This window comes from Cyprinus carpio, chromosome B16 (genome assembly GCF_018340385.1).
Source record: "Cyprinus carpio isolate SPL01 chromosome B16, ASM1834038v1, whole genome shotgun sequence".
In the NCBI taxonomy this organism is placed as follows: Eukaryota; Metazoa; Chordata; class Actinopteri; order Cypriniformes; family Cyprinidae; genus Cyprinus; species Cyprinus carpio.
The window spans coordinates 23,673,269-23,698,305 of NC_056612.1; the positions used below are offsets into that span (position 1 = coordinate 23,673,269).

At 34.9% G+C, this 25,037-nt stretch overlaps 1 protein-coding gene across 6 annotated transcripts in view; it reads right to left on the reverse strand.

Moving 5' to 3' along the window:
- Positions 1–25,037, reverse strand: part of LOC109055979 (oxidation resistance protein 1-like) — a 141,295-nt gene that overhangs the window by 48,438 nt on the left and 67,820 nt on the right. The window contains exon 1 of one of the 6 annotated variants that reach the window (XM_042741595.1): positions 11,878–12,165. The exons of the other annotated variants lie outside the window; for them this stretch is intronic. Coding sequence (XP_042597529.1) covers positions 11,878–12,010 — 133 coding nt within the window. The 5' untranslated portion in view covers positions 12,011–12,165. Of the gene's footprint in view, positions 1–11,877; positions 12,166–25,037 lie in introns of those variants that run through there. 6 annotated transcript variants of the gene reach the window in all.

The window sequence follows — 25,037 nt, forward strand, 5'->3', positions numbered from 1 at the left end:
GAATCTGCATTTTCAACGAATCGGGTGAATCAATGATTCAAAGCACATTCATAAAGAGAGCCATTTAGACCCTGTCCCAAATGGAACACTTCTTGTGCACTTGCGGTCTTACAGACTTACAATGGCCACCGCGTGTCCGTTAAGTCCATGAGACCGTAGGGTGTCCCATTTGTCTTTTTAGCGTTCAGAAGGGTGCTCTTTGCAGCCGTTGAGTGCCCTCGATCCATACTTCTGCCGAGCCCAAACTGGTGCAAGCTCAGCAGCAGACTTCTACCCGACAGTCAAAGTGGCATTACGTCACGAAAGTGCAGACTCCGAGGGAGACTGCGAGGGTTTAAGGTGCCATTTGGGACAGGGCTTTACTAAATTCCTGAATGAATCAGCTGTTTGAATGAATCTAATAAATGACTCAAAGACATTTACTGCCACCCACTGGCAGCTTTAGTTTCTTATTTAGAGTATTATTTAATTAAAAAATAGGGGAAAAACTTTAAAGGGATAGTTCACCCCCAAAAATTAATTGTGTCATAATTTACTCAAACCTGAATGACTTTCTTTTGCTGAACATAAAATAAGGTATTTTGAAGACTGCTGGTAACAAAGCTGTTTTGGTTACCAATGACTTCCATTGCATGAACGAAAAAAAAAACTGAGATAAAAGTTTCATAGTTTATGATGAGCCCTTGTAGCCTAAACGTTTATGTGTAATAAATTCAATCAAATAAAATATTTCTTTCTAAAGCTACTATTTGTAATGTCTTAATACTTTCTGATTTAACACAAAAATAGCATTAAATAACCCTTTTGGGGGCATTTTCATAGCCAAATGTAATTTGCAGTTAATTAGATTAATTAATCAACACATCATGTAATTAATTAGGTTAACATTTTAATCGACTGACAGAAAAAATAATTTTTTTATTAATAACAACCAAAAAAAAATAATATATAAATATATTAGTGTTGTCAAATGATTAATCGTGATTAATCGCATCCAAAATAAAAGTTTTTGTTTACATTATGTATGTGTACTATGCATATTTATTATGTATATATAAATACACACATGCATGTATATATTTCAGAGAAATGTTATTTTTATATATTAAATGTATTTATTTAAAATATAAATTATATGAATATAAATATAGACATGTAAATACATGTAAATATTTTCAAAATATATACTGTATTTGTGTGTATTTATATTTACACATAATAAATATACACAGAACACACACATATTATGCAAGCAAAAACTTTTATTTTGGATGTTATTTGTTACGATTATTTTGATTTTGCTCAGTTTTGCCAACAAATATATAAATAAATAAATAAATATATATATGTGAGACCATATTTTTTTTCCCCAAGAAAAAAAAAATCATTTCACAGAAATGTCAAAACTGATAATGTTCTGTGTAAAAACATTAAAAAGTAATTTATGTTTATTTAAAACTAAAATATTTATTATTTTTGAAATGACTCAAATGACTAAACAGAGAATATGGGGTATAATTAATATAATTCATATTTTTACAAGACCCCAATAATAGATCGCAAAAATATGCTAATGTCGGTGTGCTCCAGTACAACAGCATTGACTGAGGAATGAGTCAGAGAGAGAAACACAGTGAGCAAACACACACGGCAGAGATAAATTCCATGAAAAACGGTGAAATTGTCTAGAATTGAACCCTCACATGTGTGTGTATATCGTCTGAACCAGGCTTTTCACACGCTGAGATAAGAGTTGCCACATCGAATCTAAGTAAAGAGCCCAATGTGTGTCCGAGAGACACCAAATCCATGGTCTCTGTGGCTCTGAATGGACACTGGCCACACACAGAATGTTCCAGAGCCGCAGAGACCATGGATTTGGTGTCTCTCCATCAACAAAATATGACAAATCTCTTGAATAAATATGCATTTGTTCTCAGTACTCATGACACACTGGGTCTGCTCATAAGTCCAGTGAGCTGCACTGCTTTCTACATATGCAGCATCCCAAATGAAACCAAAAGTGAAAGTCAGTGATTTGGAACACTCTACACAGGCAGCGGCACATATATCACACTTTTGGAACAACATTTGCATCTATGATGTCTTATAATGCTGCCTACATAGGCAGCTCACTGTGTTTTGGAACACAGCCATTGTACTGTGGCTCACTGATTAGCTAGATTTTGTGCTCTAAATATAAAGGCCACTGCTAATGAGAACTAGCGTTCAGTGGTCACATAACACAGGTGGGAAATATGGGACAAGGCCACACGCTGTTCTCTTTTTCCTTTCAATGGCAAAGGAAATAATATTATTCCTGACCCAGATACATTTGTAACATTTTACCTATTTTGTCTGCAAATGTAACACTAATTGTTCATGCACATTCATTAAATAAAAAACTAAAACACGTGTACATCAGACATATGATTTTAAGCAGTAAAAGCTCTAATGATAAAAAAAACGCAGCTCTAATGGTCTATGCCAGTTATATTAAAAACACTTAACCCAGTCTTAAGGATCAATTATCAGTGAAGTATGCAAATTCATAGACTTTAACCACTGAGATGTGATAAATCATAACAGCTTATACCTATGAATGAGGTTTGTATATGTACCTGTATGCCAAACATATAACATAGCATGGCTTATAATGATCCAAATGATCCAATTACTATTGTAAATAAACATGTATCTATATAATACATTATATATGATCATATATAATTACTTATACCTATAATCCCTTATTTTTTAAAATTAAGCATCATAATATTTAAACAAAAATATACAAATTAATATATTATTTTACAAGAGATTTTTTTTTTTTTTAATGAGTATTTCTAATCAAGGACACATTAATATGACAATATGAAAAAAAAGTGAGAGTAAAGACGTTTACATCATTGAAAATTATTGGTACGAGAGGTACGAGATCTCGCAAGATCTGATGTGTCCCGCGAGATCCGGCCGACGTGACGATATCCTCGCAAAACAATTAGCAGTTTACATTAGAGCTGCACAATTAATCATTTAAAGATCGCAATCTCAATTCAAACACACACACAATCTTATTCATGCGATTCAGCTATGTCTATTACAACTGTTTCACATCGTGAGTGTCAGTGGAGCGTGAGAAGCACGTTTTGTCGCTGTCCATGTTAATGAATCATTCAGGCTGCTGCTGATCCAGAAAGAGCAACACAAAAAGTCTTTTCAACCACACATAATTATTTCTGTGTTACAGACATTCAATTAACATAAGTACTGGGATATAAGTTTATAGTTTCGATATAAACACTTATTCTCTACAGTAGCGTTCAAAACGAAAGTATCTTAACACTTGTATGTATTGTAACGCTTATCCTCTTGCTTTAATGTTTTAATGTTCACATGCTTTAATGTTCAAAAACATTATTTTTCAAATACTGTACATTACTGTAGGTCCTCTATGGGTCTCTCAAACACGTCGTTTTCTACAAAGTCCCTTCTTCTGACAAGCACAGTCTGCTCTGATTGGCCAACTGACCCAGTGCACTGTGATTGGTCGAACACCGCAATCACTCGTCGGAAATGTAACACCCCTTCCCCTAATTGCGAGCGTCATCTTTCAAAATAAATGTAAAGACAGTTAATAATGTCCTTAGTTTTACCATCACTTCAAGCCCGAAAGTGGAACAGAGTCACGTGACAGACACAGTGATGAAGTTTGCAGTACACAAGCCATGGGCAGTTAAGACAGCTGACTCCACTGTGTGACCCTGTCTCTCTCTCTCTCTCTCTCACACACACACACATACACGACACGTAAAACTCCGCATTTGAACATTCAATAGCAAATACTTAAACTAATAACAAAACATACTTAACAGTAGCTGATTCAGAAGCGCCAGATTGTCGCAGCAAAGTCAGAATTACCTCCTCTCCTAGGTTCACAAACGGTCGTCCATAAAATGCGTTGCTGTTCTGTTGTAAGTAATCTTAAAGCTTCCTAAATGCATCTACTTTCGGAAGGCCAAATAAAGTGCTTTTGCTTTCGCCTAGAAACACACAGCATCTCCCTGACATGACTGCTTCAACACTAACTGCAGTTACTGAAACCAGGCCTTCTTTCTTTGTGTGAACATTTGGGCGGCATTATGCAAATATTTCCACATAGTGACGTAGAGATGTGGGGGCGTGTTTGAATGAGCTGTTTTAGGAGGGCGTGGCAGACTCCTAACTTTAATAAAGAATATCTCTTTGGATTTAAGACTTTAGTCTTTGCAACTTTACAGATCTTCTTTATGCACCAAGAGCTTGTAACACTCCAAAGAGAAAGGAAAAATTGAAATCGCATCATATGACCACTTTAATCAATGAACATTTTGTCAAAACCACTAGTAAATTATGTTATTTTTTTAGTATATTTTTTTTCTTCAGAATTGTGAGATAATCGTGATCTCCAATTTATATATAAAAAAAACATGATTCTCAATTTATCCAGAACCGTGCAGCTCTAGTTTACGTTTTTTATTGCTGTATGTAATAGATATATTATATTATATAGATATAATAGAAGTGTAATTTCATAAAGTATAAGTTGATTTCAAAATGCTCCTACATTTTTTGCATTTTGTGTTTTTAGTTGAATAAAAGACTATTTTCCCCTATATATTTCATCACTGAGGATTTCTTAAAAAAAAAAAAGTTTAAAAATCTCTTCTCGTCTCGTTCTCGTGAACCCAGTCTCGAGTTTCGCCTCGTGGGATAAGTGTCTCGTCACACCCCAAATAAATGCATTTGAACTTTCTAATAAAAAATACAATAAATATAAAATATATACAGATTCAAAAAAGCAGCGCAACTGTTTTCAACATTGATAATAATAAGAAATGTTTCTTGAGCAGCACATCAGCATATCAGATTATATTAGAATGATTTCTGAAGGATCATGACACCAAAGACTGAAGTAATGATGCTGAAAATTCAGCTTTGCATCACATGAATAAATTACTTTTTAAAATATGTTAAAATAGAAAACAAATATTGCAAATTGTAATAATATTTCACAATATTAATGTTTTTACTGTATTTTAGACCAAAACTGCAGCCTTAGTGAGAATAAGAGATTTTAATAAATAAATAAATAAATAGACTTAAAAAACAATTGATAGGTGAAATTCTGTCAAATGTCTTCAGCTTCTTTCACACTTTCAAGCTGCATGATTTGAGGTATCATTCAGGTCTGCAAGGTATCTCAAACAGTGCATGCTGAATTACAAAGCAAAGTTGTAGAGTCAGGGGGAAAAAAGACATTACAAACCTGACACTGCAATCAAAGTTGAAGAAAATGTATTTTTATGTATTTGTTGTGCGTTTCTTATTTGAGTGTTGTTGTCACACAAGGACCCAGAATGCATGCGACCAACTTCAGCGTGACAGAGAAAACAACCAGGCTTGTGTTAGTGGCAGCTGCAACGACCCGGCGGATTTTATTCTTAGACCGCTCTCATTTACTGCTCAGAATGGTGCTGGAAACAAGTGCCCCATCATAATAAGCAGGTGGTACACACACACACACACGCACACACACACACACACACACACACACACACACACACACACACACACACACACACACACACACACACACACACACACACACACACACACACACACACACACACACACACACACACAGAGTGCTGGAATGAGATGACTATGGCTGTGTGGAGACTTTGTTATTTGCCGTGCTAAGCTCTGCTTCATTTTAACAACAATGAACAAACAATCTGATTCACTATTCCAAGCTCAGTCTTAAAGGGACAGTTCACTCAAAAAAAGAGCCTCATGTCATCCTAAACAAATGCTGTCACAAAAGGAGAAAAAACAGCACTTTGCAAGAACATGAGGATGAGCAATGACAATATTATTATTTTTGATTGATATTCCTCATACATCAACACAGACCTGTACTAAACAAAGTATCTTTACTGATGAAGAGACCAACCAACATACTGTAAATATATAAATAAATGCACTTGTGTGACAGCATTCCCTGCAGAGGATGACTCAACTTATATAATGCTGAGATACTTGACACACTCTCTTGAAGTGAAGCCGTGACATCCAGCAACAGATTCGAGAAACTATAGGCATGAAAAAGCTCTTATGTTTACAGTTATAGTGTAACCAACAGTCACACTGTCCTAGTATGAACTATATAACATGCTCTTCTGACTGTAAAATACATGCTTATTATAAATTAGCATGATTTTTTTATGCTTTTGCTCATATGACGGCATGCCGTTCTGAAATTCTGATTCTTTCTTCACAGTTAAGCTAAGACGCCTCACGAAGCTCATGTATTACTGATAAGAGTTTCCATAACAGTGGTAGTGCATCATGTATTTACATTTAAACACACATTATGTAATATAATCACAGGATTCATGTAATCTGATTTCTGACTAATTCTAACGAAAATATCTGATTCAAATATTAAACAGGAAAAGAATCATGTGTGCAATCACACTTTGTCATGACTGGGAGGAAAAGTTGGCACACCCGCTTCCCACTTCATCACTTTCTTTACTCAATTTCACTCATATTTTTCTGCTTAAGGGGATATATTACGATTTCTTAGTTTTATTTTTCTCTGAGATTCAGTTATAATTGTAGCCTTTTTTTTTGAACTAGAAAGAGTTACAATTTAGATTTTCTTGACCATATTCCATCCCCTCTCTGAAACTTAAAATTTAAAAGGCTATTTTTGCTACTGTACCTTTAAGACTGAGACTGTTACCATTCAGACTGTGGCATTGTTTTTAAACCAAATTCATTTTGAATCCAGCTTAGAAAAAAATAATTTAAATAGCCATTTATAAATAAAAAATATATAAAAAAAAAAAAAAAATTATAAAAATATCAAACCAAAAAAATATAAAACCAAACAATTAAAAAAAAAATCAACTAAAAAAAAAATTTCCTAAAAACTGTCAGAAGGAATTTTAAATAGCTAAAACAGAGTTGTGAATAATGTATATGTGGAATGACCAAATGTGGCCAGTCATATGTAACGTTTAGCTGTGATGTCATAACAAAGATGATTTCTAAACAAGCTGTTATTGTAGTAGTTTTAATGTTAGAATAAGTTATTAGAGTATGTCTACATGGTACATCAGACTTGAATCCTGTTTCATCACATGACCCCTTTAGCAAAGGGGAAAAGTAACAGCTAAGGGAAAAACATGGCTAGGTTGCTCACTGAACCAAACAGCTAAAATCCCTGGCAGTTGTCACGGCCCAGACTGTCACAGTAGCTGGTGTGTGTGTGTGTGTGTGTTTGCTAGTACTGCAGTTTGAATTCTGCGTCAGGGGAGACGCTGAACTCCACACGGCCTGTTCTTTTCCCTCATTAACACCCACCCCAGGTCAATTAATCAAACCCCGATCCTGTCAGTGGCTAGGTGTGTGTCACCCGCACCAGAGCCTCTCATTAGCACTCACTCCAGGGTGACTAATCGCAGCAAGATCCCTCCATCCACTCGGTTATTGCTTTAGTGAGCACTATTTAGTTTGCAAATCAAATAAAGCAGTGGCTAAAGTCTGCCTCTACACTGCTGTCTTGAGTTCAACTCTGCTCTTAATGTGAGCGTCTGAGAACCGCTGAAGGTATCAGAGGTTGGTAGGAAGGCTGGATAGTGACTTGAACAATGGGATATTTGTTGATTAAACACAAGTCATTAATTATTAAAGTATTCTGTCAAAGAATAAAACAAAAATAAGAGGAAAAAGGCAATGGCTTTGTTTAGTGCCAATAGTGTTAAAAAATTATGTAAAACCGCATTCAATAATAAACTGCAGCTGCAGCTACAATTTAGCTAGTGGCATTAAGTCCAGATGATTCATTTAAACGAGCCAGTGTAAAAATGATTCAGGGATTCATTTAGAGTCTCTATGCACATCATATAAGAGAAATCAATTAAAAAAAATTAAATAATGTATTATTTATATAAAAAAGGACAATGTACATGAATCAACATTCAAATAAATGTAAATGCAGCCAAAATAGCCAAAAGGGTCATTTTCATCAGCTGTCCCTTTACAGGAAAAAAAACGAAAGAGAAAAAACTAAATGAAAATGAAGGAGAACACAACAAAAATATAAGCTTGGAATATACAGCTTGGAAATATGCAGTTAAATAGCACGTATATAAAACACATAAATAATATAAGTACTATATATATATATGTATTATAATTTCCTCCTTTTTTCTTACGTATACTACTAAAATAGTAGTATGACAGTATGCTACTTGGAATATATACATGGTGTTCCAGATATTAATGTGGGATGCATGATTTCTAAGACATGAGTAAAAAATGAGTCTTCTTCAGATTTATTGGCATGACTAAAGAGCACATTGGGATGAGACGTGACGTCTAGCTCAACACTTCCCTTCAGCAGAGACGCTTTAACTATTCTTCATCTCACTGCATGTGGCAGCTTTAGTGCTAAATCCATATCCACCATTGGGAAAGAGGACAAATAATGCAGGTCAGAGCGCAGGCTGGAGCTGAAAGATCAGCCGCTGTGCTGCAGGTAAACAGCTCCCTCGGCCTTTGACGCACACCGGGCCTGGATGCTCAGTCAGAATTTAAAAGGTTATTGAACAGAGGGCAAAGTTTGATCCGCTGAGTGTCAACTCTTCCTGATACTTTAGCATTTAGTCTAGACGAGTGCAAAATAAACACTGCTGGGGCCACAACTCTTTCGCGCAATCAGTGAAGATCAAAGGGGATGTCCATGGAGTCAATGCTAATGTTTCATTTCCCTTTTGGTTTGCATCCAAGTTCCAAACAAAATAGAAAGTAATCAAATGAGGTGACGTGTCCTTCATTTGTTAAACATTTACTATGCAAAATATGCAAAATATGCATTTTATGCTTTTTGTTTATATATATATATATATATATATATATATATGTGTGTGTGTGTGTGTGTGTGTGTGTGTGTGTGTGTGTGTGTGTGTGTATGACCCGTGCTGGCGAAATGATGCTCACAGGCTAATTTTGAGCTATTTTGAACTTGAAATAAAAATAAACTTTATCTGAAATAAAATAAAAGCATTAAAAAAGTAAACTTATTTCAGTTCGTTATCAATACAAAAATTATATTTAGTTTAACTTGATGTAATAAGTATCAATAAAACTGAAACAAAAATGAATAAAAACTATATAGACATTAAAAAAAACATAATAGTTACTCAATGGTACTAAAATAATATGTTAATACATTTAACATATCATATATCATATACAGGAAAATATAATAAGCATATAATTTTCATATAAAAATAATAATATATAGTTAATTATAGAACATTAAATTACACTTTAAATGCACTAAATGTAAATAAAAATATTCATATTTTATTTAAATATTTTTTAAATAAAATATAATGATCTAAATAATACTTGAATCACATTATTAATAAATTTGTATAATGTATTATACATGTAAACATAATAAATATTATTAATAATAAATAATGATATAACTAAATTATATTTAACATTTACTACATTCATTAAAATATATGAATATATCACAATTTATTTTATAGTATTTAAATATATATAAAACAGTAAAATGTATTACTTTATATTAATATTCATACATTTCAATTTACATTTAATAGATTTCAAAAACATTACATAATGAAGAAATTACTAAAAAATGCATCCTAATGACTATTATTATAAGTAAAAAATGACTTTTGTGATATATAGCATTATCATAATAACCGTGTCCTAGGACAGGTAGTTAGACAGGTAGTTTTACAGATAAAATCAGCACATGAGCAGTCATGCCATGCTAGCTTCAGTTAGCATCCACACATGACCTCTTGGGTTGTCACAGCACAGTACTGGTTAAAGCGCCGAGGAATTAGTCTTAACTCAGTAATGAAAACACACCCACACACCCCATTAATCTTTGGGGGTGATCTTGAGAAAAGCAGGACGCGTCTTGAGCCTCCCACGTCTGTCTAAAGCCAGTGCAGATGTATGCTAATGGACTCACTGTGCTTCCAGCGCGGCATCAGTGCGGCCCACTCATTCTTTAGACCGTTCCACTCCCGTAATGAGGGGCCAGAGGCGCTTCAGAAAACGCTGTGCCATTAATTTATTGTTCGAGTGCATGCACATTTACATGACTTCTGAAATTCCAACACTGAGCATTGGGACTGATATCATATTATTAATAACTAAATTATTGAAAATATCTGATCATTAATTAATGACAAATCTTTGCTTTAAATAAAAAAAATGCTAAATTAAAACACCCGTCAATCCCCACTGTATTTAAGCAATGCTTCATTTTGCAATGCAGAAATGTGATTTCCTTCAGTTACACAAGGATGAGCTCCATTGGTTTTTATCTCTGTGTTTTTTAATCCATTTATGCAAATAGGCTTACATGGTGCTATCAGCATTGCACCGCTTTGATAAGTGTCAAATGGTTAGGACAGCAATATTGTCTGCTGCAGTTATCCTTTTATGTGTCTAAGTGAAGGTTGTGGTGAACCGATGGTGCAGTGCTATTTCCTGTATTTTGGCAATTTCACAGCACAGTCGAATCCTTGCATTTTACTCTTCTCTGGCCTCAGAAAGGACACATTTGATGAATCAAAACTTGCTATTGAAAACCCAGCTTTGCCATCACAGGAATAAATGACATTTTAAAATATTAAAACACAAACTACTGTATACCTACTTATATATTTACTGCAGAATAACCAGGACTGCAAAAACACTACTGGATGAAACATGTCTATCATCATACAGCATATATCATCATGCCTCCCGGCCGCCCTCTGCCCTAATTAGTCCTTGCAATTAACCTGACTCACAGCCCACTGTGACAGGAATACGTAACACAGAGTCTGCTGTCGATGCAAGAGTTCACAGCACTAGGGGCTTCTTTACAAAACTGCACTTCAGACATGTATACATGGAATATTTTTAAGGTGGAGAAGTCATAATCTATCAGTGCCAATACAATATGAAGGGTTCCTACAGAGTTTGACCAATAGAATTCCATTGCTTTATGATTTTTAAAAAAAAATCAATCAAAATGAATTGAAAAATATTTCCTCATATTTACATTATTCAAAATCTGCATGACTTTAATATCCATTATATGCTAAATATGATATGTTTTGGTCACACTTTAGTTTGTAGACAGATTCTCATTATTAACTAACCATTAACTACAACCTCTGCCTCAATAAACTCCTAATTTGCTGCTTATTAATAGTTAGTAAGGCAGTTGTTAGGTTTAGGTGAAGAGTAGGATTCTAGGATCTAAAATATGGTCATGCTGCAGAATAATGTGCTTTATAGTAATGAACAACTAATGAGTTAATATAAAATATATATTTATGATCATAACCAAGATAGACAAATATATATTCATTAGAGACATTAAATGCACTTTATATATATATATATATATATATATATATATATATATATATATATATATTTATTTTTTATTTATTTTTTAATAATGAATAAGGAATCATGAATGTGTCAGCAGTCTGAGCAAACAAAACTAGAGCAACAATGCAGCAATAAACTTTACAATACCAAATGATTTAACGTGTAGGTAAAGCCAGGATATGAACTCTTAACTCTTCCTCACAAAAGTTCAAGAGTCAAACGCAATGCAAATGCACAGGAGGGCAGCTGACACGTAAAAACTCTCTTAATAATAACTCACTGTAGTACTGCAGCCATGTTGCACTGTCAGTATTTACAGGCGCGCAACAACTGTAACATTTCAATCCGTTTGTAAAACTTTTGAGAGGAACACAAAACTAATACCTGCAGTGTGTGTTTGGTGCGCGTTCTCCAGAGGCGTTTCTGCATCAGAGTAGTCTTTAAACTGAACTTCTCTCACGGTCACAGGCCAGATTTTACCAGCGATCGCGTCTCTGAACGACTGAATATAATCCATATTCAGATCTTCCCCAATGCATAAACATTTAAAAGCAATAAAAACAACACAATAACGCCGAAGTTTTGGCCAGAGGAGACTGTAAAACACTCGAGCAGAAGCAGGAACTGAAACTGACAGCAGCCGCTGAACTTTTCGCCGTTTGATTTACGCACGCACGCAACGTGACGCGACGCGACGCGACCAGCACTGCAAGTGAAGGTATGCTGACGGAAACAAAAACTGTGATTTGTAGACTGCCTCCGACGTTGGGATTAAACGCGCGACAGACGCGTCGCGTCGGTAGCCGTGTACAGTGAAAACGCCCGAGGGGAAGAATTATCGAAGCAACATTTATGTGCATATAACGCACTGTTTGAAGTTAACACCAAATTAATGTTTTGAAGATTATCGCTAAATATGTTAACTGGCTAGTTTTGAGTTCGTAAATTAATAGGGTTTAAAATATAGGCTAATATATATTTTTTTAATACAGTAAGGGAAGCTTATATAGGCTTAAATATTATAATATTCATTTCAAGTCATATCTTAATATTTATTAAAGCATCTTGCAAGTATGATTCTAATGACCCAGTAAATATACATACATTTTTTTACACTAACATTACATTTCATACACTAACACAAGCATAAAATAGCTCCGACACAGAAAATCACAGTGTGCTAGGCCTATATGATTTTATCGTGCCTTGGACACTTTTAAATTGTGGTTACCCAAACAAATCACACCAGCAAACACTGCTATCACAAGATCGGCCAAATAACATAACAAACCTTGAATTCAGAGGGGGTAAGTTAGGCAAACATGCTGTAATTATGCAGAGAGTCTCAATTATATTTTAACTTGATGAAAACAGCTTGCAGGCAAAGCGATCAGTAGATCTCCACCTCCCTAACGACATCTATACAGCTCATCTGACGATATGAGAGCCACTGCTAATTGCAAAGATTGTTCAGTGTCTTTTTAATTCATCAAGTTAATTACATCCCAAGGGGTGACAAATGAAATGGGCCTCTCAGGCCAAATTTACACAGATCCCAGAATCCCCAAAAATGTAAATAAGTCAAACTCCCTCTGCTGGTCACAGTAGCTATACAGAATCTAAAGGACAGTTTTTTTGTTGTGCTGTAATTACAAGGAAGTTTAAAAACCGCAGCAGGTCATTAAATTATTTCTTAAATGATAAGTGAAGGGCCTTTCAGATCCTTCTTGTGCTGGGCTCAACACAGATACACAAAAACACTATTGATTCCAGGTTCTCCACAAGCTCGGCTGTAATTAAAGAACAGTTTAATTTGTTCGGCCCTTTGAAAGAGCCACCATTCTCATTAAATAGAAGAGAAATAAAATAAGCCCTATTAGTCGAGTTGGATTAAAGCAGGGTTTCCCTCGCAACCAATATTCCTCTCTCCTCTCAGTGCGCACAGTACTCATGCCTTCTTCTATTTCAATTTCCAGAATGGAAGTGAGTCTGGGGAAATAATAAGGAGCACACAGAATTAGTTCATTTGTTCTCCATTAGATATTTATAGTGATTCATCAAATGTTCCAAACCAGAACGAGGCAGGATTTTTCTAGATACACACATGGATCATCACTGCAACCAGCAGCATTTTATATATACCTAATTATTGAATACGATCAACCAGGGTCTAAAATGAAAACTCAAGCAGCGCCAAATGCAAGAAAAATTGCCTTTGATGAGTAAATTAAATGGAGTTCCTTTCCAATCTGCTCATAACTTCATTAGGAACTGTAACATAAGGCTTAAATCGAATTGTAAGAGCGATTTGACCCTCGCTGATGTAAGAGACGTGCAAAGACATACAAACACTCTTCTTCTTCTGCTTTTGTCAAGGGCCTTTTAGGATTGTCCTGGGCCCTATGAATTTAAGCAGTTTTTGCTGTCGCATATTTAGAATGTTTTTAACATTTTCTTTCTTTTTTTTTGTTTCGACAGAAATTAATACTTTCATTCATTCATTCAACAAGGATGTGTTACAGTACATAAAAAAGTGATAGTAAAAAAAAAAAAAGATTAGAAAAGATTTCTATTGTGAATAAATGCTGTTCTTTTAAACTTTTTATTCCTCAAAGAATCATGAAAAAGTATCACAGATAAAAAAAAAAATGTAAAAAAGTTTCCAAAATTGATGATAAATCAGAAATTAGAATGATTTCTGAAGGATCATGTGATGCTGAAGACTGTAATGACTGGTGAAAATTAATCTTTGTATAACAGGAATAAATTACATTTTAAAGTATATTATTTAGTATATCAGTACATATATACCATTATATTACCATTATTTAAATTGTAATAATATTTAACAATATTCAGTTTTTTCCTGTATATTTGATCAAATAAATGCAGCTTGATGATCAGAACATGAGACTTATTAAAGAATATTTAAATATTTACTTATTTTTTAATAATTATTTAGTTATTATTTAATAATAATTTTTTTTTTTATCTGCAATTTTGTACAGGCTAAACATACCATCTAATATATATATATATTACATAATTATTTGTTTCATGTAAGTTTTATTTTATTTTATTATATTAGTGTTAAGGAGGAGATACTGTCATATAGATGAAAATTAACTCAGGACCTGAAAATTGAGTTTTTTCCTGTACATCTCAAGTGACATGCTGTATGGAAACTCTGTTTCTGGACCAAATGAGAGCCATAATCCTTTTCCTTCAGTCAAGACGGATCTCATTACTAACCCCCCACCACAACTGCCATCTCCACACTGAATGTGTCCAGACACCACACACACACACAGCACATCAACACAAGGATGAACATCTGCACATTACCCTGAGATTCACAGTTTACAGGCCCAATTAGACAGACACAAATAGAGCAAAAACTCACTCCGGCTGGGCAGATGCAGCTAATAGAGAAAGCAGTGAAGCTCTGCTGCTGTAATGAACGAGCACTAAATACAATCAGATTACTCCAGACAGACCGTCTCCCGTACAACAGCTGTATTTGTGATAAACGATGAATTGAAATGTTATTTATGACACAAAATGTGGTGCAGAGGAAGGAATCATAGAGATTTTTGGATGTGGAGATAAAAGATCAGCGATTGGATGTATTACGTTCAATGCCTGAGACATTCATTTCCTTCTATTTTACTTGTGTGGGATTTTTCGGGATGGTAAATTGCTTTCTACAATCCCAGTGCAGCTCCCTGCTGAGCATGAGAGCGCTATGATAGAGATATTATAATAGGTTCTTGGTAAAACTGGAAAAAAAGGAGACCATTTCATTTTAATGCATCACTTCAAACAAATGATTCAATGATTAGTTTGCTTTATCACTCACAAATGTTCAAGGAAGTCTTCAACTCATTTTACATGCCTTGAAGTGTTTTAGCAAAAGAAAAAAAAAAAACCCTAGAAACTATACTAAATATTACTACTAAATATTATATTATCCAGCATGATTTCCAAATGTAATATTGTGCATCAGTGAAAACAGGAAAATCTGAATTTGTAAAAAAAAGTTCATATGACCAATGTCAAAAATTAACTTATTTAATAATTTAATATTTAAATAATAAAATATTTCTTAATATTTCATGTCATAATGTTTGTTTGGTTGGAATTTCAAATTCCAAATTAATGCTAAAATAAATAATGCATCTCACTTTAATAAAAATTCAAACTTTATTGAGTTCATTTTGTGAGAGAAAAAAAGGGAAAACATGCCTTGATTATCTTTTAACAAGATTTTATTTGCAATAGCCGTTTGGCAGAAATTTAGTTACTCTGACTGAGAGGAGAGAAAAAAATCTAAATTTGTATCAATTTTAAAGCAAATGATTCAAATTGAATATCACTATAAAGCTGAATAATATAAAGGCATATTTTTTTAGTAATATATCGCCATGCCCTACAGTTTGTTGTTGTCAAACTCACAGAAATCACACACTTCCCCCGAGGCACAGCATACAGGTGGAGCGCTTGGCTTTCACGCAGGTGGAAAATGTGCTTCTGTTCAGGTGCATGATTGCCTCAAAGACAAAAGTACTGCTTTGCCTCTCTGAGATGACAGCACCATCTAACAGATGATTATGCTGTCCAAACTGCACAGAAACTCATGAATATTCACAAGACAAATGCAAATGACTCAGTCTGGCCTTAGAAGAATCTCAGAGAATGAATCATTTCACCAAGGCATTAATGTGTAACAGTCCCTCAATTGATGCATTAAACCTCAACCAAAAACCTGCTCCCCGCTGATCTGAGTTTAGGAAGGTCTATTAGTTTGAATTTGAGCATTCATGAGAGGCCTGAGTCAGATCTTCCCATCAGCGTTTTTAACACTGTGCTGTTTTACCTTCTCTGCTCAACTGACCTCAGGGGTTGTTCAGTCATTGCTGTGAGAACCAGGGATTGCAATTATACACAGCATTGCTCAGAAACAAGTTTGACAGCATAGATGCACACAGCAACCAAATATCAGTTAGACTGTCATAACGGCAATCAATCAACTGCTAGACTCATGTCACGCTAACCAATCAGCAACTGGACCCTTTACGCGGCAACCAATCAGCAGCTAGACTGTCATCACAGCAACCAATAGCTGGATTCAGCCAATCAACTGCTAGACCAGTTCTCAAAAAATCATGCCGAAACCTGTTTGCAAACATAAACTATTTTTGCTGTAAATAGTTACAATATATGCAATAATATTTTATTGATGACAATTCACTTTATATTTGGCAAGTAGGCCAGCTTAACATAAATACATTTAATTATATAGCCTGCTGTACTGTTTAAAAGGTTTGGGGTAAGTAAAATAAAAAAAAAATATTTGGTATTAAACTGACTGCAAGTATTAAATTGATCCAAAGTGACAGTAAGGGCATTTACAGTGTTAAAATAAATAAGTAAATTAATATAATATATATATATATATATATATATATATATATATATTATAAAAAATAAACTCCACAATAACAAATAACACATTAAAAAACAAACACTATTTCCACAAAAAAAAATATCCAGCAAAACCAGGGGCGCTGCACAAGATCCCGGGCCCTATGCATAGGCAGTCCTGATGGGCCCCCATGAAAATATCCAGGTAAAATAAAATATATTCCAGACTTTTCAAGGGCCCTCTCTTCCTCTGGGGCCCTGGTAATCAGTACTGGTTTTACCCCCAGTCCGACGCCCCTGCACACAACTGTTTTCAACATTGATAAGTATTATTTTAGAAGCACCAAATAAGCATATTAGAATGATTTCTGAAGGATCATGTGATACTGAAGACTGGAGAAATGATGCTGAAAATTCAGTTTTGCATCACAGCAATAAATTACAATTACATTTTAATGTACTTTTAATCAAATAAACTGTAGCTTATATTACAGATATTGGTTATTCTTTATTTTAAGCTGTCATTGTTACAGTGTAATTATATATTTAAGTACTGAGTAGTATTAATTGATGTCCTTACTATATGGTTAGGGGTTTAGAGTTACTTGCATGTAATTATGCACAATTTATTGTTATGTATAGCATGTGTAACAAGGACACCTTAAAATAAAGTGTTACCCAAATATTTGACATATCATCCTAGTGTATTTGGTTTTAAATTTCAGTAGCAGAAATGCTGATATAGTCTGATTTTATTGAATCAGTTCATTTGTCATTTTAATGAATCAGTTTGGTGATACAATGATTAGTTTGCATCATTACTCAAAAGTGTTCACTAAATTCCTGTATAGGATCTAAATTCGCTCACTAGTTGTCCATGATTTAAATCACACAATCAAGGTTGAGAAGCTCATCATGACAACAAATCATTCACTACTAGACTCTTCACATGAAGGAGTCGCATGTCCTGTACAGGAGGGGTGGCAGGCAGCTTTAACACCAGGCATTTCCTGACGGCATTTTTGGATGAAAAATCCCTGTACAAAGAAAGAAAATCACATCAGGAAGACAAAGCTATTTTTAGCGGATAAGCCTCGTCAAAATGAATTGTGTTCATTTTGGCATCAGGATTTTTTTCCCCATCATGCTCAGTTTTTTTTTTTTGTTGTTTTTTTTGTTGATGTAATTATGTCATATCTGTCCTGGTTATAGAGCACAAAGGGTTTCAATTCAGAATCACAGAATGGTTGTTATTCACCTGAACAAACAGCCGACCCGCTGGGAAAAGCATTGTGATTCTGAAAAGTTGATGGGTTTTTGGCTCATCAACCTGGAAACAGAATACACAGTTAGCCTGGTAATATGCATGAAATCTTGATTTGAAAATGGTCTCTTAAAATGGTACTCGCTCGTTCTTAAGATATACTGCAGCGCTGAGTCTCTTACTACGGTAATAACACACGACTGCACTGATCTGATCTGATCACAGCCCAGCTACACGCTACATGGGGTCTGCTTTAGTGTGCTGCTACCAGAGGACTACAGCCTCCGCAGGCAGAGGGTTTAAAGATTAGTAAACCCTTCAAATACTCAATTTCAAAGAGACCAAATCAAATTAACAAAGGATAAACACTAAACCCGAAGAAAGCCTACCATTTGCATTACAATTAATTTCACTACTACCCCCACCCCCCAAAATAAAATCTGTCCAAAATTATACAAAAAAAAAATCATAATTAATTTAAACCTTATCTTAAATGCCTAAACATATTATTAATATATATATATATATATATATATACATATATAATATACATACTTTTTCCATTTTTTTAATATTTAAATTGGACAATATTACAAATACATAAATATAAAAAATGAGGAAATATAGATATATAAAAATGTATTTTGAAATCTATAATTCTAACATACTTTTTCCATTTTTTTAATATTTTTAAATATATTTAAAAATATATTTCGAACAATACTAAAAAGATAAATGTCAAACAATATAAGGAAATATAAGGAACTTGAATTTATTTTCATGTAAATGTATTTTAAAATCTATATTTCCACCATTTTTTGCAATTTCATATCATATCGTGAAATGTATATTTCTCTCCTGATTCAGACCAGACCACTTTTTCACGGGAGGAAGCGTTACTAATGAAAGCAACAACAAAAAAAATATTTTGTATTTGCAATATATTTTCAAATATATTTGAAAATATATCTGAAATCATCATCTTTGAAATTGTTAGCTGAAACAGCGGAGAAGAAAAGAAAAGAGGAGACCATCAGAAATACACAAGTATCTTTATCTGACCATCGGATCATCAGCACTAGCATCCAATTTATTAAAACAATAAAGCTTCGCTCTGTCGGGTGGTCAACAAATAACCCAGCATGAGTTGAGAGGGCAACACAGAGATCAGGCTGATGTAAACAAAACACGTTCAATCTTATGCTAACCGCTGTGTCAATATCTTTTCCTGAACTCTGCAGGGGAATTAATTGCTTTCCCTTTCAGAAGGACATGCTCATATTTTTCATTATTATGTTAAGCGCTGACGCATGAATTATAATGGCCTAACGCCTGTCTCCTTTCATTCCTATGCTGATTAAGAGAAAAGAAACGGACAAGTGGCTGTGATAGAGAGGATGGAGGTGGATGTTTGCGGTGAGAGGCTCAAGGTGACAGAGGGTAATCAAGACAATGAGGCCACAATCACAAAGTAAGATGTGCCAGTGTGATTGGCACTGTGAGAAGAGAAACATCTGAAGATGATGAGGAGATCTCACAGATTTCACAGGCAAAGCAGGCGCAGAAAGACACCGTATGATGAGCGACCCTTCAGCTGATTTGGTATAGTATACTATAGTTCTTCCACTGCTTTAAAAGGCTCATATTTTGGAAAATGATGTGCACTTTGGAACTATAAGCATTTGATTTAATATTTACTGCTAAACTGTTACATATTTAGAGATTCAGCATGTACAGATGATGCAGCATCCAATATATTATTAAAGGAAAAAGATGGAAACATTTTCTTAGTTAGTTTCTAGCTCTTATAACAAATTAAAAATAATTTTCTTCTAATAGATAAAATGATGAAAGCTTATCCCTGATATAATTATTTAAGTAATACAGAAGTCAAATATTCTATTTAAATTATTATTATTTTTTTTACAATTATTTAATTTGAATTTGGGATTTACTTATATATAAAATAAATTAATATTGTAAATAACAAATAATGAAAAACAAATCTGAATCCGAATTATAATTAAGACCCAATTATATACATTATATTTTATGATATATGAATATAATGTGTATAAATGGGTCTATATTTTAAACTACTAAAAATAAAGGAGAAAGAATGCTGATTAAATTATTCCACTAATGAATAATGAATACACCGTGGTATAATGAGCACACTCACACCCTAAAGAGAGCAGCCCGGAAAATGGAATGCAGCTGGAGGAAAACAAAACTACAGGTATTTCATACTGCATGGCGGGAGAGTACCCTATCCTACAGAAAAGCATTAAAAACTGCTAGATCTGATTACTTTTCATCTCTTTTAGAACAAAACAAACATAACCCCAGTTATTATATAATACAGTGGCTAAATTAATGAAAAATAAAGCATCAACATGTGTTGTCATTTCCCAACAGCACAGCAGTAATGACTTCATGAACTACTTTACTTCAAAGATCAATACTATTAGAGGTAAAAGATAGTGTGCCTATAGTGCGCTATAGATCCCCTGAGGAAGAATTCCACTCATTCTTTACTATAGGAGAGGAAGAATTGTATATCTTGTTAAATCATCTAAACCAACAATATGAATGTTAGACTCTATTCCATTTAAGCTCCTAAAAGAGGTGCTTCCAGAAGCCATAGATCCTCTTCTGACTAAATAATTTGTCTTTGTCATTAGGATATGTCCCCAAAACCTTCAAACTGGCTGTTATTAAGCCTCTCATTCAAAAAAAAAAACTTGACCCCAATGAACTAATTAATTACAGATTAATCTTGAATCTCCCTTTCCTGTCAAAGATACTAGAAAAGGTAGTATCCTCAAAATTATATTCCTTCTTAAAGAAAAATGTTATCTGTGAGGATTTCCAGTCAAGATTTAGACCGTATCATAGTACTGAGACTGCTCTCATTAAAGGTTGTATCTCTCTATTAGTGCTACTGGATCTTAGCGCTGCATTCGACACTATCGACCACAACATTCTTTTGAATAGACTAGAACAGTAGTTCTCAATTCCAGTCCTTGCGACCCCCTGCCCTGCACATTTTGTATGTCTGTCTCTTATCACTTCAGATGTTTGTTCTATTCGAATGTAAGTGCCCTGCAAAGTGGACATTACAGGATATTCCATCATGATTCCAGTTCAAAGCGAACGTATATGTTCCATTCAAAGTGCATTGAAGTGTGAGAGATGTGAAATTTAAATTGTATTTATTTACTGAGGAACATGATGTCACACTTGTCCATGTGTGAAGACGTTGCACAGTGCAAATCCATGAATGAATGTTCTGAAGTGAAGTAAACTTCAACAGATTTCCCCTGCTCAGGGAGTAGGGAGCAATGAACACTGTGTAGGGACCATGTCAATGGGAACACAGTTCATGCACGGAGCTCACTTCTAACAAGCTGATGATCTGAATCAGGTGTGTTAACAAAGAGACATAACAAATGTGCAGAGCAGGGGACTGAAATTGAGAACCGCTGGACTAGAAAACTTTGTTGGCATTAGTGGAAGTGCATTAGCAATCCAACCTATATAAACTCCATCAATTCGTAGCAGTAAATGAAGAGGTATCATATTGATCACAAGTGCAGTATGGAGTACCTCAAGGCTCAGTACTAGGGCCGTTACTTTTCATGCTTTACATGTTACCCATGGAAGATATCATCAGGAAACATGGTGTTAGCTTTCACTGTTATGCTGATGATACTCAGCTTTATATTTTTTCACGGCCCGGCGAAACATACCTAGTTGTGCTATATGTTAACAATCCTTTGAAAGCCACATTTCTAACATTTGTAAAACTGCATTTTTCCATCTCAAAAATATATCTAAATTACGACCTATGCTCTCAATGTCAAATGCAGAAACATTAATTCATGCGTTCATGACCTCAAGGTTAGATTACTGTAATGCTTTATTGGGAGGTTGTTCTGCATGCTTAATAAACACACTCCAGCTGGTCCAACATGCAGCATCTAGAGTTCTTACTAGAACCAGTAAGTATGACCATACTAGCCCGGTTCTGTCAACTCTGCACTGGCTCCCTATTAAACATTGTATAGATTTTAAAATCTTGCTAATCACTTATAAAGCCCTGAATGGTTTAGCACCTTAGTATTTAAGTGAGCTCTTATAGCATTATAGTCCTCCACATTCGCTGCGTTCTAAAACTCTGGAAATTTGATAATACCTAGAATATCAAAATCAACTGCGGGCGGGCAGATCCTTTTCCTATTTAGCGCCCAAACTCTGGAATAATCTACCGAACATTGTTCGGGAGGCAGACACACTCTGTCAGTTTAAACCTAGACTAAAGGCCCATCTCTTTAACCTGGCTTACACATAACACACTTACACATTTCTAATATTCATAGCCATTAAAGGATTGCTAGGCTGCATTATTTAGGTCAGCCGAAACCAGGAACACTTTCCATAACACCCAATGTACTTGTTACATCGATAGAAGAATGGCATCTATGCTAATATTAGTTTGTTTCTTTCTTATTCCGAGGTCACCGTAGCCACCAGATCCAGTCTGTATCCAGATCAGATGGTCACTGCAGTCACCCGGATCCAGTATGTTTCCAGCCCGTATGGTACAGTAGATCAGGACCTGGAGATGACCTTGACAGCCCTGAATGTCAGCAGAGACCAGAACAACTAGATGAGCCCCAGAGTCAGATCTCCAGTGAAGACCTAGACGGCCATCGGGACAAGACCGCAGGAACCAGATGAGTCCTCCGCACAATCTGACTTTGCTGGAAAAACCTGAGGTTTTTTCTCCATTCTGTCAACGATAGAGATTTGGTTCCTTGCCGCTGTCGCCTCTGGCTTGCTTAGTTGGGGACACTTATTTTCCAGAGATATCGTCGACTTAAATGCATAGATACTATTTAAACCAGGGTTCCTCAATAGGCGGCCTGCGGGCCACATCCGGCCCGTGAGAAAAAAATGTTTGGCCCGCGCTAACCTCAATTAATGTGCCATGAAAATTAAACTGCAGCATCAGAAGGCGACATTACCTTACATTGTGTCTACACCGGACGCGAGCGGCACATCGCAACGTGACAAAATACAATAAAACTTTTTATAATCAGTGATGCTGTCTACTCTGGATGTGGCGTGACAAATCCCAGACAGAAAACTGCCGACTCGTTCTATTTATGACGTGCTGACACAAAGTTCAAATGATTTGCAGTGCTTTGTTGGGCCGAGTGTAGATACGATGTCACAGCAAAAACATGGCAAGTGTGAAGTAAAGAAAAGTGGACACTGAAAATAGGTGTTTCAAATGTGAATAGACTGAACAATTTTGAGTGAGTGAGTGAGTGAATGAGTGAGAGATACCATCTTTGTTATGGATGTTAGTTCACAGTGAGTTCACAGTTTTAATGTAAGTTTGCTTTAACCTCATTTATTTTCAAGATCTGAGGTAAAATATCTATTGTTGCTTTCACTATGGCTATAAAGAGCACGCAAAATAATATTCAAAATCAAATAATTATTATTTGAGATTATCACTGTCATATTTTGTATGTTGTTCCTGCCACGACGTCACAAAAAATAAAAACCATTTCTAAAATAGAATATATATAAATATATATATACAGTATATATAGGTCAGTGGCCCTTTGCTTGGTATTGTTGGCGAAAACTAATTGAGGAATCCTGATTTAAACTGAATTGAGCTGGATGATGACCACTGAATTCAATGATGAATTGCCTTTAATTGAAAATTGAGTGTTTACTGTTGTCATTTTGAATTATTCACACACTATTTTCCTATTTAATACTGTAAAGCTGCTTTGACACAATCTGTATTGTTAAAAGCGCTATATAAATGAAAGGTGACTTGACTTAACTACTAAGAACATAACATTTTATGTTTTTTTCTAATCAGCTTTAACTATAAAAAATATTGAGTGATTATTTGATTTTAATAGTCAGTGAAACTTGACTAAGATTATAAATGGACTCAATCCACAAATGTACTCAACCCTGAATTAAAACAGATCATTAAGAACTAAGAACAAAGCTGCAGGGTCTTAAGTTTGTTAAAATTTGATTTAAGCTCTTTTGGAAAAGTGATAAGGTGGTGAAGAAAACAATAATTTAGTAATTCAAGTTTAAGTCCAAGAACATTCTGTAAATATGCACATGTACAGCATACACAGATATAAAAATCTGTCTGAAGTGACCATGTACAGCAAATGCACGAGGAAACGCAAACAAATATCAGCTTTCATGAGGACTGGCAGATCTTATATTTCACAGCGAGGTGTTCAGTCGATAAGATGGCAGAACAAACTGCTTACTCCTCATTTAAAATCCCCTTAATCAATAATAATCAATAAAATCCATCCCTGGCCAGCACACTGCACATGAGCAGAGGAGGAGGGACAGAGGCAGAACTCAGACTCTGATAGATAAATTGCTCAAATCAAGAGGGGGAGGCCCTGCTGAGAGAGAGAGAGAGAGAGAGAGAGAGAGAGAGAGAGAGAGAGAGAGAGAGGGAGGCGTAATTATACAGCATGGGTTATAAATCCAGCGGCATCAATCCTTCCGAGGGGAATGCAGCAGTAAATTCAGCACTGGATGCAGAACCACCTCCAGGAAAGCAAACTGTTTTCATTCCACCCTAAGGTCTAATCCATGTCTCTCTGGGCCTTCGTCTGGAGAAGTACTGTGACTGCCAATCTACTTAGATGTAGAGAGAAGTGAGAGCAGGGGAGGAACTAACCAAAAGTATCACAATGCTATTAACTACATTTTTCAATAGCAATATAATAGAAGAACTGCTTTCAAAACATATCAACTTTTCCAAAAACGGTATGGCAATATTTGTCAA